Source organism: Rutidosis leptorrhynchoides, chromosome 11 (assembly GCF_046630445.1).
Source record: "Rutidosis leptorrhynchoides isolate AG116_Rl617_1_P2 chromosome 11, CSIRO_AGI_Rlap_v1, whole genome shotgun sequence".
NCBI lineage: Eukaryota > Viridiplantae > Streptophyta > Magnoliopsida > Asterales > Asteraceae > Rutidosis > Rutidosis leptorrhynchoides.
Window position 1 is genome coordinate 340,062,486 of NC_092343.1, and position 13,890 is coordinate 340,076,375.

Here is a 13,890-nt window from a genome sequence, read left to right on the forward strand (position 1 = left end):
GCCAGTTTTATCCAACGTAGTAAACCGGTTTTCAAAAGTTATAAATATATACTCCTCCGCCCATTACAAGTGTATACTTACTTTTTGCACACACTTTTATAAAATTCCACTAATTTTATTTTTCACTAATCAGAAACTTTATTTCTCCACAATAACCTCTTTTGATTGGTCAAAAATCAAAGTGGACACTTTAAATGGAACGTTTCAAAATAGTAACATTGACATTTTAAACGGGACAAAGGTAGTACTTATTTGCCGAAAAATTCATATAATCTAACATCGGGCTTCTCGTTTGGGTATAAAGTTTGTGTTTTTGTTAAAGGAAATTAAAAACATGAACGATGCACGTAATTAATTTTGAATCAGATTAATGTTCTCCAATCCAATTGCATTAATATTAGTTTGGGGCTTTGGGCCCGTACGGTTTTATAGTTCCTCGTTAGGGTAATTTGTATAAGTAATTGTGATCTTTTAATAATAACAAGTACGGAGTATATAAGTATATATCGTAACACGTAATAACCTAGCTACGGTTACGTTCAATTTCTCCCTCCAGAACGACTGCCGTACATACGTCGCCTGACTAATCAAACCAATGGAACTATCTTTGACTACCGTCACCTTCCGCCCCCACTCTCTCTACCCCGCCCACCATTCCAGCTTCTGTTCAAGATCCGTTACTTTCCACAAAACGACATCGTTTTCGTTTTCATCTTCATCTTTAAAACTAATTAAATCATCTTTACGTTGTTGTAATTACGAAAACCCTAACCCTAGTTCTTACTTCCATATAACAAAAACTGTTAAAAGAGCTTCCACCCCACTATCCTTCTTCAAAAGCACCTTCATCACCGGCGTTACCGTTGGCACCGTTTTACTCTCACGTTTCACGCTCAAACCGTCAATTGCCGCCCCAGTTTCATCTTCTACACCTGTGGCTGCTGTTGAATTCATCAGTGATTCTAACTCCGAACACCATAATGTTATTAGGTCATTGAAAACCCTAGTGGATCTAAAAATTAAAAACGGGGAGGCTAATGAAGCAATTGGAGTACTTAATCAGATGATTAATATCGAACCGGAAAATAGCGACTGGCAGTTGTTGAAATCTCAGTTACATGGTTACGTTGGTGATATCGACTCTGCCAAACAAGGGTTTGAGGAAATTCTTACAAAGGATCCACTGCGACCGGAAGCTTATCGTGGTTTAATGTGGTTGGCACGATCCGAGTCGGTTGAAGAATTAAAAAATCTTGAGAAACGGGTAATGGAAAGGATGGAATTGTGCATAAAAGAGAAAAAGAAAGATGGTGTTAGGGATTTTAAGATTTTGTTGGCCCAGTTTCGTGAAAATGAAGGGAAATATAATGATGCTTTGAAGATATATCAGGAGTTGAGTAAAGAAGAACCGCGAGATTTTAAGCCGTATTTTTATCAAGGTTATGTATATAAAGTGTTGTGAAAGAATGATGATGCTGAAAAGAATTTTAAAAAGTTTTGGAAGCTTGTTCCAAAAGGACATCGTTTAGCTACAAATTTTGATAGTTTTATGTATACAGCCAAATGTTTTGCACAAAAGTTGGAGGATGAACGTACGTACTTGAAGAGTCAACGAGTATAACGAGGATTCCGTATTGCGTACACTACAAGAAATTGCAATTTTAGGGACGGCATTTTCCTTCCTTTCGGCACGAAATATCATCCCGGCTAACCTTTCGGCTCTTATATGGATTATGGTAATAGTAATAATTTACTTGTTAGTAGGGTTAATGCTATTTGGCTTGTTTATCACTGTTCATAGCCTATGGTCTGGTCTGATCTAAAACCAATTCCACACTTTTTTTTTTTTTCTTTCTGAACTTCAATCTTTCACACTCGTTCTTTGTAATTACTACATGCAGAAATCCCATTCAGAAACTATATCCAACGATAGTCATAAACTTAAGTGCAACACTTAATGTTATTGCTTAATTTTCCAACACACAAGCAAGGTCCAACAAAAACTGCTTTTTTTCTTTCTTATATAAAAAGTAAGCATGTCTATACCTAGTCTATTTAATCAAATCAAAAAATAGATATAAATCACAAACAAACTGTAATTTGCAAATGAGTGAAAAAAAGACCAATAGGCTTCAACCAACCAGAAACTCAAATATCTCAATCCCCATTTTCAAGCATAACAACGGTAGGCACTATTTTATTTTATAGTTTACTTAAACTTTTGAATTTTCTTTGAGGCACAAAGATCATATATATGATAACTAAATTTGGACCATCAACTGTATCAGCAAGTAAAAAACTAGGTTTCTTGTCATCACTTTTGAGACGGGTGTTTTCTCAAAATCAATCAATCAATCTCACAAGCAATATAACTCTTGTTGCAAATTACTTCATATCATATCATATCATAATCATAATGACTATTATATCAACATAGAAAACACAAACAATACCCTTACTGGACATAATTTGCATCAAAGCGGAAGCATATTGAATTCCTTAAGCTATTTCATTTACAATCTGTACACATCATGAAAGTAACATTTGAATTTCAATTCGTTACCGATTCTATTTTAGATGGATCCACTTTGACACCATCGGCACAGATAACATGAACCAAAAATTGAACTTCTCTTAACCAAAACTCACTTAGAAAAATTTAGCAAGCAGCTGTTCACGTTTCAACAGATTCAAAACTTTTCTCATATGTTCAACATGCTCAGCCTCTGTCTTAGAATACACCGGTATGTCGTCTATAAACACAATCACAAAGTCGTCTAAAAACGAACGGTATTCATCAAATTCATGCATGAAGATTGCCGGTGCATTGGTTAACCCAAACAGCATAACTAAAAACTCGTAATGACTATACCTTGTTCTGAACGCTGTCTTATGGCCAATCAGAAAAAAGAAAAAAAAAAGGTAAATGATGATAATTTTAGTTTTTGGCCCTACCAAATCAAAAGTAGAACATGTAGAGACTAAGTTATTTTGAACTTTATGGAACCTATTTATATATAAGAGACTACAGTTTTTAATGAGTTATTTTGGCTCCTCATTATTAATGTTCAAGCTCCATCACTGACTACAGGTCGAAAATTAAGCAAATTGGCCAACACCATTTGAGTTACTATGTTAGGAAGTTTTGTTGACCATAAATTATTGATATTCTGATGATAAATATTATACGGTGTCATTTAATTGTAAAGATTTTAGTTTTAGGCTTAATTATCTCTCAATGGCCTATTTTTGGATCAGTTATTGATGCAGTTTATTTCTTTGCATGCAGTGTGATTTGTGTGAATGTGTGATCAACAACACTATTTATAAAGCGAGTTGACTTAATGCGATAAAATTAAAAGATTCAGGCAATCATTCATGCATGTACGTCTTTTTGTTAAGACACAAGGACTTAATGCGATAAAATTAAAAGATTCAGGCAATCATTCATGCATGTACGTCTTTTTGTTAAGACACAAGGAACCTTATTCTTTGTATTGAAATACTATAACAAAACATGTATTACCAACAGTGGTGTAATTATAAGATTTGAAATCGATCTATAATAACTAGAACCAACTTCAGCATACAATGTAAAACATCTTGGAATGTAACACAAAGTCACAAACTAAAAAAAAAAAAATTAAAATTGAGGTTCGCCACGGCATCGTGTGACTGACCATGTGCTTGTTCTTATTAATTGTGATGTGATAAATGTGTAAATATATGAATCACGCACAATACGTAAGTACCGAATCATGCTGTTAAATGATATTATCATTCAAGCTTGCTGGAACTTATTTTTTATTCTTTCTTATTTGTAGTGTGTTCTAGAATGTTTGCAGGAATTATCTGTTGCTGTGATGGATAAAGGATTTGTTGCAGTTGCAGATATAGTTCCAGTCATTTTCATGAGTGCCAGTCAAGTATAAGAAGATTTAATTTATTAAGTTAAGTGTGCAAAATTCTACAAAAGTGAAGATAATGTTTCTAATTTATTCAAAGTTTTGTTGGTGGATATTTGGGCTAGTTTCTTCAAGTCCAAGAAGCCCATGTTGGTATTTCTCAAGTATTATATCAAGAAGCCCAAGTCAAAGCCCAAATTGTCAAAATGATGAGAGTATAAAAGGTCATCGTTTCAGCTCATTTAACGGTCGATCTAGTTTTCACACATTCATTCACTTTTCTCTCAAATTAGGGTTTCTAAGCCAATTCATTGATCTGATGAATTAGCAATTGTTATTTAGTGATTCTGTTCTTGTTCATTAGCCTTGTTAATTGTGGATATTTGAGTTTAAAGAGATTTTATTTGTTTCAGTCTGATTTTCTTGTATCTTTGGTTGAAGATCTGGTTGATTAATCGGTTTAAAGGTTTTGTGATTTATGTTCTTTGTTAATTTTGACATGGTATCAGAGATGTAAGGCTCGATCGTGGTGGTTGATTTGTTATTTGTTTCAATTTGGGGTTCGAAACGAATCTAGGGTTTCATCGGTTCTTGCTATTAGATCGGTGGTGTTTGTTGTCTGTTTGGGTTCAATTGTGAACGTGTGGGTGATAGATTGCTGGATCTGTCAATTGTGATTGAAAACCCTAATTTTCTAGGGTTAGGGTTTGTGTTCATCATTCTGAGTTTACTCATCTGTCTTTCGCTGCATCATCAATCATTCGTGATTGATTGGTTACATCTTAACTCTTCTTTTTATTATTTGCATACTATTTCTGTTCTTGTTAAGATTTACAACACTGTACCCAACTCTTGATCCCAATTCTTTGAAATTGGTGAAAACCTGATCAAGCACAGTTTAAGTTGTAAATTTTAATTCATATTTGTTATATTTGTGTGATTTCTTATTATCTATTTTCTGTTGATATTATCTGTCTTCTTGACTGCTATTTGTGTTATTGCTTGTTACCTGCTATATCTGTTTGACTTATCTGATCTTGTTTGCTATTTGTTCTTGTTGTTATCATGGGGGATAGTGGGGATGCTACCACATCTGTTACTTTAATCAATAAACTTGATTTTGGTGACCCTTTATACCTTCATCCAAGTGATACAACTTCTGGTACACCTATAATTTATATAAAACTCAAAGGCACAGAAAATTATAATATTTGGAGTAGATCAATGCTTCTAGCATTGGGTACTAAAAATAAAATTGGTTTTATTAATGGAACTTGTGTCAAAAGTACAACTGATGAAGTTTTAGCTGCTCATTGGGAAAGGTGTAACACAGTTGTATTATCTTGGATCTTGGGGACATTGACTGAAGAACTTTATTCAGGTCAAATCTTTAATAGTCTTGCTTTGAATGTTTGGAATGATTTAAAAAAAACTTATGATAAAAAGGATGGATCTGTTATTTTCAATCTACATCATAAAATAAATTCTTTAAAGCAGAATGATAGTCCTCTATCAGAATACTATCATAATCTTAATAGTTTGTGGAAACAATATGATTCAATGGTGTCCTCACCTCCTTGCACATGTGGAGCAGATGCCTGCACTTGTGTAGCATCTGTATCTGTGGAAAATAATAACAAAATGATAAAACTTATGCAGTTTTTAATGGGTTTAAATGATGTTTATATGCCAATAAGAAGTAACATTTTGTTAAGAGATCCATTACCAGATGTCAAAGTTGCTTATGCTATAATCTCAAGAGAGGAATCTCACAGAGTTAATTCTTTAAAGGATACAAATTCTAAAAGTCAGAATTCTGCTTTTGCAGCCCAAGGTCCAAACAAATCATATAACAATAATAACAACAATAATATGTCCAATTTTAATAATAACAGAGGTCCTAATCCTAATCTGAAATGCAAAAAGTGTAATAAAATTGGTCATACTATTGAAAGATGTTTTGAGATTGTTGGGTATCCACCAAACATTAAAAGAAATACAAATAATAACAACAGGAACTACAACAACTTCAATAATTTTAAGAATACATCAAATAATAATGCTACTTCTAAAGAAGCTAGCACCAGTTCTTCCACTCCTCTTTCTTTTTCTAATGAGCAGATGCTTAAACTTCTAAGTCTTATCAATGATGTACCTGCTGCTGCTCCTGCAAATGCAATGTCAAATATGGAAGGTACTTTTTTCAATGCAAGCATAAAATTCAATACTAACTTCAATAAATTCTTTAATTCAAATCTGTCTCAAACAAAGGTGATTCATAAAGGATGGATCATTGATTCTGGAGCCAATCAACATATGACTCTTTCTAGCAATGGTTTGAGTAACATTGTTGATGTCTCTGGATTGAAATTAACTGTAGGACATCCAAATGGGACTCAAGCCCTGATTAAAGGGATTGGTGATCTTGTGTTAAACAAGTTCATTACCCTTAAAGATGTTCTTATAGTTCCTGAATATTGTGTTAGTCTTATGTCTGTATCAAAACTTTCAAAAGATAATGGTCTCATTGTCAGTTTTAATGAATCAACTTGCTATGTTCAGGATTTGAGGGACAGGAAAATAAAAGGGATTGGTAATCAAGAAGGTGGACTATATATATTCAATAATCTGAATAGAGAAAGTAAGATTATGGTTAATAATTCTTTTAATACATATTCTGCTTCTGTTAATTTGTGGCACAATAGGCTTGGTCATCCATCTGATCAAGTCTTTTCTGTTCTTAAAACCAAACTTAATCTTAAAGATAAAATTAACACTGAACCTTGTGAGGTATGTCACAAAGCAAAACAAAGCAGAAACCCTTTTCCTATAAGTGATCATAAAACCTCAAGTTTAGGTGAACTTATTCATCTAGACTTATGGGGTCCTTTTAGAGTTCAAACAAAAGAAGGTTTCAAATATTTTTTAACTGTAGTAGATGACTATTCTAGAGCTGTTTGGGTATTTTTAATCAAATCAAAAGAAGATGTTTATGATAACATTGTAAATTTTGTTCAACTTATTGAAACTCAGTTTCAACAGAAGATTAAAGTATTCAGGAGTGATAATGGTACTGAATTTGTCAATCAAAAGTTTTTAAATTTTACTAACAGCAAAGGAATAGTACATCAAACTACTTGTGCTTACACACCTCAACAGAATGGCATTGTTGAGAGGAAACATAGGCACTTGCTAAATGTAGCAAGGGCTCTTATATTTCAGGGGGGATTGCCTCTTAACATGTGGTCTGAATGTATTCTAACTTTTTGTTATTTAATTAATAGGACTCCTACTGCTGTGCTAAATGAAAAGTCTCCTTATGAAGTGGTGTTTAAGTCTGATCCTAATCTCTCCCATTTAAAGTGTTTTGGATGTTTGTGTTTTTCTGTTGATTTGAATCCAAAAGATAAATTTGCCAGCAGGTCTACTAAATGTGTTTTGATTGGTTTTTCTAATGTTAAAAAGGTTATAAGTTGTTGAGTCTTGAAGATAAAAGTATTTTTTATTCAAGAGATGTTAAATTCTATGAAACAGTGTTTCCTTTAAAACATAAGTCTGCTGCAAATGATTTCAAAATTGATTCTTCTAATAATACTTTGAATCAAAATTTCTTTGATGATATTTTTAAATTTGACACCAATTACACTTCAAGTCCCAATGATGAAGGGAGAGTTACTGATACTTGTGAGGGTAGTAGTGATAATGCTCATTTAAATGAGCATAGTCCTACAGCAACACACAATGAAGATTCATCTTCATCCCCTGAGGGCAATATTGATGCTTCTAATTCTGAATCAAATGAAAACACCAATAAATTAAGGAGATCTTCTAGAAGCACTGTTTTTCCAAAAAAGTTTGATGACTTTGTTGTTGAGGGAAAAGTAAAATATGGTATTGAAAGAGTTGTGAATTATGCTAACCTAAGTTCTGAAAACTTCTGCTTTGTTTCTAATCTTAATAAAACATTTGAATCTAAGTCTTATGAACAAGCCTGCAATAATCCATATTGGATTGAAGCTATGAATCTTGAAATAGAAGCTCTTAACAGAAATAATACATGGATTATAACTGATTTACCTCCTGACAGAAAACCTATTGGGAACAAGTGGGTTTACAGAATTAAATATAAGTCAAATGGTGAAATAGAAAGATACAAAGCAAGACTTGTGGCTAAAGGTTTTAGTCAAAAGGAAGGCATTGATCATGAACAAACTTTTAGTCATGTTGTTAAACATGTAACAGTTAGATGTTTCATAACAGTTGCTGTTCAGAATGACTGGCCATTGTATCAACTTGATATAAATAATGCTTTTCTATATGGTGATGTTAATGAAGAGATTTATATAACTTTACCAAAAGGTTATTATACTGATTCTGAAAATGAAAATAAAGTCTGTAAATTAACAAAATCATTATATGGACTAAAACAAGCTCCAAGGCAATGGAATGCCAAACTTAATGCTGCTTTGTTAGAACATGGTTTTGTGCAAAGTAAATCAGATTATTCTTTGTATACTAAAAGTGTTGATGGTCTCTTTATTGATTTACTTGTTTATGTTGATGATATTATTGTTACTGGCAATAATCTTGCAGAGATTGAGAAGTTTAAATCTTTTTTGAAAACAAAATTTTTGTTAAAAGATTTGGGTTTGCTTAAGTATTTTCTTGGAATTGAAGTTTTAAATTGTAATAATGGAGTATGTTTGTCACAAAGAAAATACTGTCTGGAACTTCTAAATGATTATGGTTTATTAGGATGCAAACCTTTTGGAACTCCAATTGAACCAAATATCTGTGTTAATTGTGAATCAAGTGAAAAAGATAAGTTTTTGACAAACATTACAGAGTATCAGAAACTTGTTGGAAGATTGATTTATCTTACTCTAACAAGACCTGATATTTCATTTGCTGTGCATATTTTGAGTCAATACATGCATGCACCTTTGCAGTCTCACATGAATCTTGCTTTTAGAACTTTAAGATATTTAAAAGGTAGTCCTGGAAAAGGTATTCAGCTTGTCAAAGGTAATGTAACATCTTTATATGCTTATAGTGACTCTGATTGGGAAAAATGCAAGTTAAATAGAAAATCTGTAACAGGTTACTTAATATTTTTTTGTGATTCTTTGGTTTTTTGGAAAAGTAAGAAGCAAAGCACTGTATCTAGGTCTTCTGCTGAAGCAGAATACAGAGCTTTAGCTTCAACTACTTGTGAAATTATTTGAATTAAAAATCTTTTGCTTGATTTCAATATTAAAGTCGATTTGCCAGTCCAATTGTTTTGAGATAACAGTTCTGCAATTCAAATTTCTCACAATCCTGTTTTTCATGAAAAAACTAAACATTTTGATATTGATTTACACTATGTCAGAGATAAACAAAGTGCAGGGGTTATTAAAATTCAGAAAATTAATTCTGCCAATAATATTAGTGACATATTAACAAAAGGTTTGACTATTAAGCAACACAATGTGTTGTGTAATGGTTTAGGTCTTTTGGATTTGTTCCAAGCTAAGCTTGAGGGGGGATGTTAAATGATATTATCATTCAAGCTTGCTGGAAATTATTTTTTATTCTTTCTTATTTGTGGTGTGTTCTAGAATGTTTGCAGGAATTATCTGTTGCTGTGATGGATAAAGGATTTGTTGCAGTTGCAGATATAGTTCCAGTCATTTTCAAGAGTGCCAGTCAAGTATAAGCAGATTTAATTTATTAAGTTAAGTGTGCAAAATTCTACAAAAGTGAAGATAATGTTTCTAATTTATTCAAAGCTTTGTTGGTGGATATTTGGGCTAGTTTCTTCAAGTCCAAGAAGCCCATGTTGGTATTTCTCAAGTATTATATCAAGATGCCCAAGTCAAAGCCCAAATTGTCAAAATGATGAGAGTATAAAAGGTCATCGTTTCAGCTCATTTGACGGTCGATCTAGTTTTCACACATTCATTCACTTTTCTCTCAAATTAGGGTTTCTAAGCCAATTCATTGATCTGATGAATTAGCAATTGTTATTTTGTGATTCTGTTCTTGTTCATTAGCCTTGTTAATTGTGGCTATTTGAGTTTAAAGAGATTTTATTTGTTTCAGTCTGATTTTCTTTTATCTTTGGTTGAAGATCTGGTTGATTAATCGGTTTAAAGGTTTTGTGATTTATGTTCTTTGTTAATTTTGACACATGCACTTGTATTAGATTGATATATTCCATATCAATTATTTCTATAGAAAGATCACTTAACGATTTTACTATGATTTCTCCTAATGTTTTTTTCTATGTCATGTACATTTTCTAAATAACGGGATTATTTAATAAGAGTATATTCTCATAAAAAAAAATAGTTGTTGATTGCTTATAAAACATGTTTTAGATTAGCACCTTACTTAAACGTCAAAATCGTCTATTCAATTAGATACGAAGTATTATATTCACATTTATTTCACAATGGTGCGGATACATAATTGTATCACTCTGAGCAATTACATACGGAGTATTATATTTATATTTATATATACACAACTGAAATTCACGCGGGCATAAACCCGCTTTTCCAACATCAGTTTTATCCAATGTGGGTAAACCGGCTTTTCAAATGCTGGTGGGCATAAACCGGCTTTTCCAACGCCAGTTTTATCCAACGTAGTAAACCGGTTTTCAAAAGTTATAAATATATACTCCTCCGCCCATTACAAGTGTATACTTACTTTTTGCACACACTTTTATAAAATTCCACTAATTTTATTTTTCACTAATCAGAAACTTTATTTCTCCACAATAACCTCTTTTGATTGGTCAAAAATCAAAGTGGACACTTTAAATGGAACGTTTCAAAATAGTAACATTGACATTTTAAACGGGACAAAGGTAGTACTTATTTGCCGAAAAATTCATATAATCTAACATCGGGCTTCTCGTTTGGGTATAAAGTTTGTGTTTTTGTTAAAGGAAATTAAAAACATGAACGATGCACGTAATTAATTTTGAATCAGATTAATGTTCTCCAATCCAATTGCATTAATATTAGTTTGGGGCTTTGGGCCCGTACGGTTTTATAGTTCCTCGTTAGGGTAATTTGTATAAGTAATTGTGATCTTTTAATAATAACAAGTACGGAGTATATAAGTATATATCGTAACACGTAATAACCTAGCTACGGTTACGTTCAATTTCTCCCTCCAGAACGACTGCCGTACATACGTCGCCTGACTAATCAAACCAATGGAACTATCTTTGACTACCGTCACCTTCCGCCCCCACTCTCTCTACCCCGCCCACCATTCCAGCTTCTGTTCAAGATCCGTTACTTTCCACAAAACGACATTGTTTTCGTTTTCATCTTCATCTTTAAAACTAATTAAATCATCTTTACGTTGTTGTAATTACGAAAACCCTAACCCTAGTTCTTACTTCCATATAACAAAAACTGTTAAAAGAGCTTCCACCCCACTATCCTTCTTCAAAAGCACCTTCATCACCGGCGTTACCGTTGGCACCGTTTTACTCTCACGTTTCACGCTCAAACCGTCAATTGCCGCCCCAGTTTCATCTTCTACACCTGTGGCTGCTGTTGAATTCATCAGTGATTCTAACTCCGAACACCATAATGTTATTAGGTCATTGAAAACCCTAGTGGATCTAAAAATTAAAAACGGGGAGGCTAATGAAGCAATTGGAGTACTTAATCAGATGATTAATATCGAACCGGAAAATAGCGACTGGCAGTTGTTGAAATCTCAGTTACATGGTTACGTTGGTGATATCGACTCTGCCAAACAAGGGTTTGAGGAAATTCTTACAAAGGATCCACTACGACCGGAAGCTTATCGTGGTTTAATGTGGTTGGCACGATCCGAGTCGGTTGAAGAATTAAAAAATCTCGAGAAACGGGTAATGGAAAGGATGGAATTGTGCATAAAAGAGAAAAAGAAAGATGGTGTTAGGGATTTTAAGATTTTGTTGGCCCAGTTTCGTGAAAATGAAGGGAAATATAATGATGCTTTGAAGATATATCAGGAGTTGAGTAAAGAAGAACCGCGAGATTTTAAGCCGTATTTTTATCAAGGGTATGTATATAAAGTGTTGGGAAAGAATGATGATGCTGAAAAGAATTTTGAAAAGTTTTGGAAGCTTGTTCCAAAAGGACATCGTTTAGCTACAAATTTTGATAGTTTTATGTATACAGCCAAATGTTTTGCACAAAAGTTGGAGGATGAACGTACGTACTTGAAGAGTCGACGAGTATAACGAGGATTCTGTATTGCGTACACTACAAGAAATTGCATTTTTCGGGACGGCATTTTCCTTCCTTTCGGCACGAAATGTCGTCCCGGCTAACCTTTCCGCTCTTATATGGATTATGTTAATAGTAATAATTTACTTGTTAGTAGGGTTAATGCTATTTGGCTTGTTTATCACTGTTCATAGCCTATGGTCTGGTATGTAGGGGTGTTCAAAATATCCGAATCCGAAATCCGAATCCGAATTATCCGAAATCCGAATCCGAAAATATCCGAAAAATCGGACATCCGAAAATTCGGATATCCGAAAATCGGATATCCGATTTTTCGGATTCGGATATCGGATGGAGTTTTTAAAATTTTCGGATATTCGGATATCCGAATATCCGAAAATTTCTAAAAAATCCGAAAAATATCCGAAATATCCGAAAAATATCCAAAAAATATCCGAAATATCCGAAAATTATCCGAATATCCGGAAAATTATCCGAAAATATTCGAAGTTCTTCAAAAATATCGGATATTCGGATAATCCGATATCCGAATCCGAAATTTCGGATATCCGAAAATCGGATATCCGAAATTTCGGATTCGGATTTCGGATGGGGTTTTTCACTATCCGAATTTTCGGATATCCGAAAATTCGGATATCCGAAAATGAACACCCCTACTGGTATGTTCTAAAACCAATTCCACACTTTTTTTTTTTTTCTTTCTGAACTTCAATCTTTCACACTCGTTCTTTATAATTACTATATCCAACGATAGTCAGACTTCCTGTACTTTTATTAGCTTGATATAAAATTCTAAACTTAAGTGCAACACTTAATGTTACTTATTGCTTAATTTTCCAACACACAAGCAAGTTCCAACAAAAACTGTTTTTTTTTCTTTTCTTTCTTATATAAAAAGTAAGCATGTCTATACCTAGTCTATTTAATCAAATCAAATATAATAGATATAAATCACAAACAAACTGTAATTTGCAAATGAGTGAAAAAAAGACCAATAGGCTTCAACCAACCAGAAACTCAAATATCACAATGCCCATTTTCAAGCATGACAACTGTAGCACTATTTTATTTTACTTAAACTTTTGAATTTTCTTTGAGGCACAAAGATCATATTTGATAACTAACTTTGGACTATCTGTTGCTTAATGTGTTGCTTATTATTGAATTGAATGACTGTAGCTTATGGAGTTCTCACATTAGGTGGTCATGTCCCTATCATTTGCAATATTAAAATTAAGCATGACATTCTAACAGTTGGACCTGTTTCTTGTGTTGACAAATGGGTCAAATAGTTAAAGTTGACCCATTTAAATTTTTAAATATAATAACTCAATAGTGTAAAACTATACAACCTTGGTTCCAGAAATGAAATAGGTGGCTGATGGAGTCACCTGAACTCAAAACAAATAAATTTGGTAAGAGAGGTAAGGCTGTAAAAGAGGCGAGACGAGGAGCATTGACCAACGTTGACTTTTTAAACATAAAAATATAATACTGACCTTTTCTTTCTTCCATGACTTACTTCAGGATATATATATATATATATATATATATATATATATATATATATATATATATATATATATATATATATATATAGATATAAATATAAAAGAGCAATATATTTTTTCAGCTTCTTCGATTGGAGACAAGTCCTGCAAATGTACATACAAATGACATATGATACAATCATAATCAGTTGTAATTTAATTAGCATCTTATTAGTCAATGACATTAATTAA

General features: G+C 32.9%; 1 protein-coding gene and 1 pseudogene across 1 annotated transcript; both read left to right on the forward strand.

The window, feature by feature from the left end:
• The first annotated feature begins 595 nt into the window (after positions 1-595).
• LOC139875813 (uncharacterized) lies at positions 596-4,582 on the forward strand (annotated as a pseudogene).
• A 6,533-nt stretch (positions 4,583-11,115) lies between these two features.
• LOC139875814 (protein SLOW GREEN 1, chloroplastic-like) lies at positions 11,116-12,141 on the forward strand. Its single transcript, XM_071863111.1, has one exon. The coding sequence runs from the start codon at positions 11,116-11,118 to the stop codon at positions 12,139-12,141; it is 1,026 nt and encodes a 341-aa protein (XP_071719212.1).
• Positions 12,142-13,890: the final 1,749 nt, after the last annotated feature.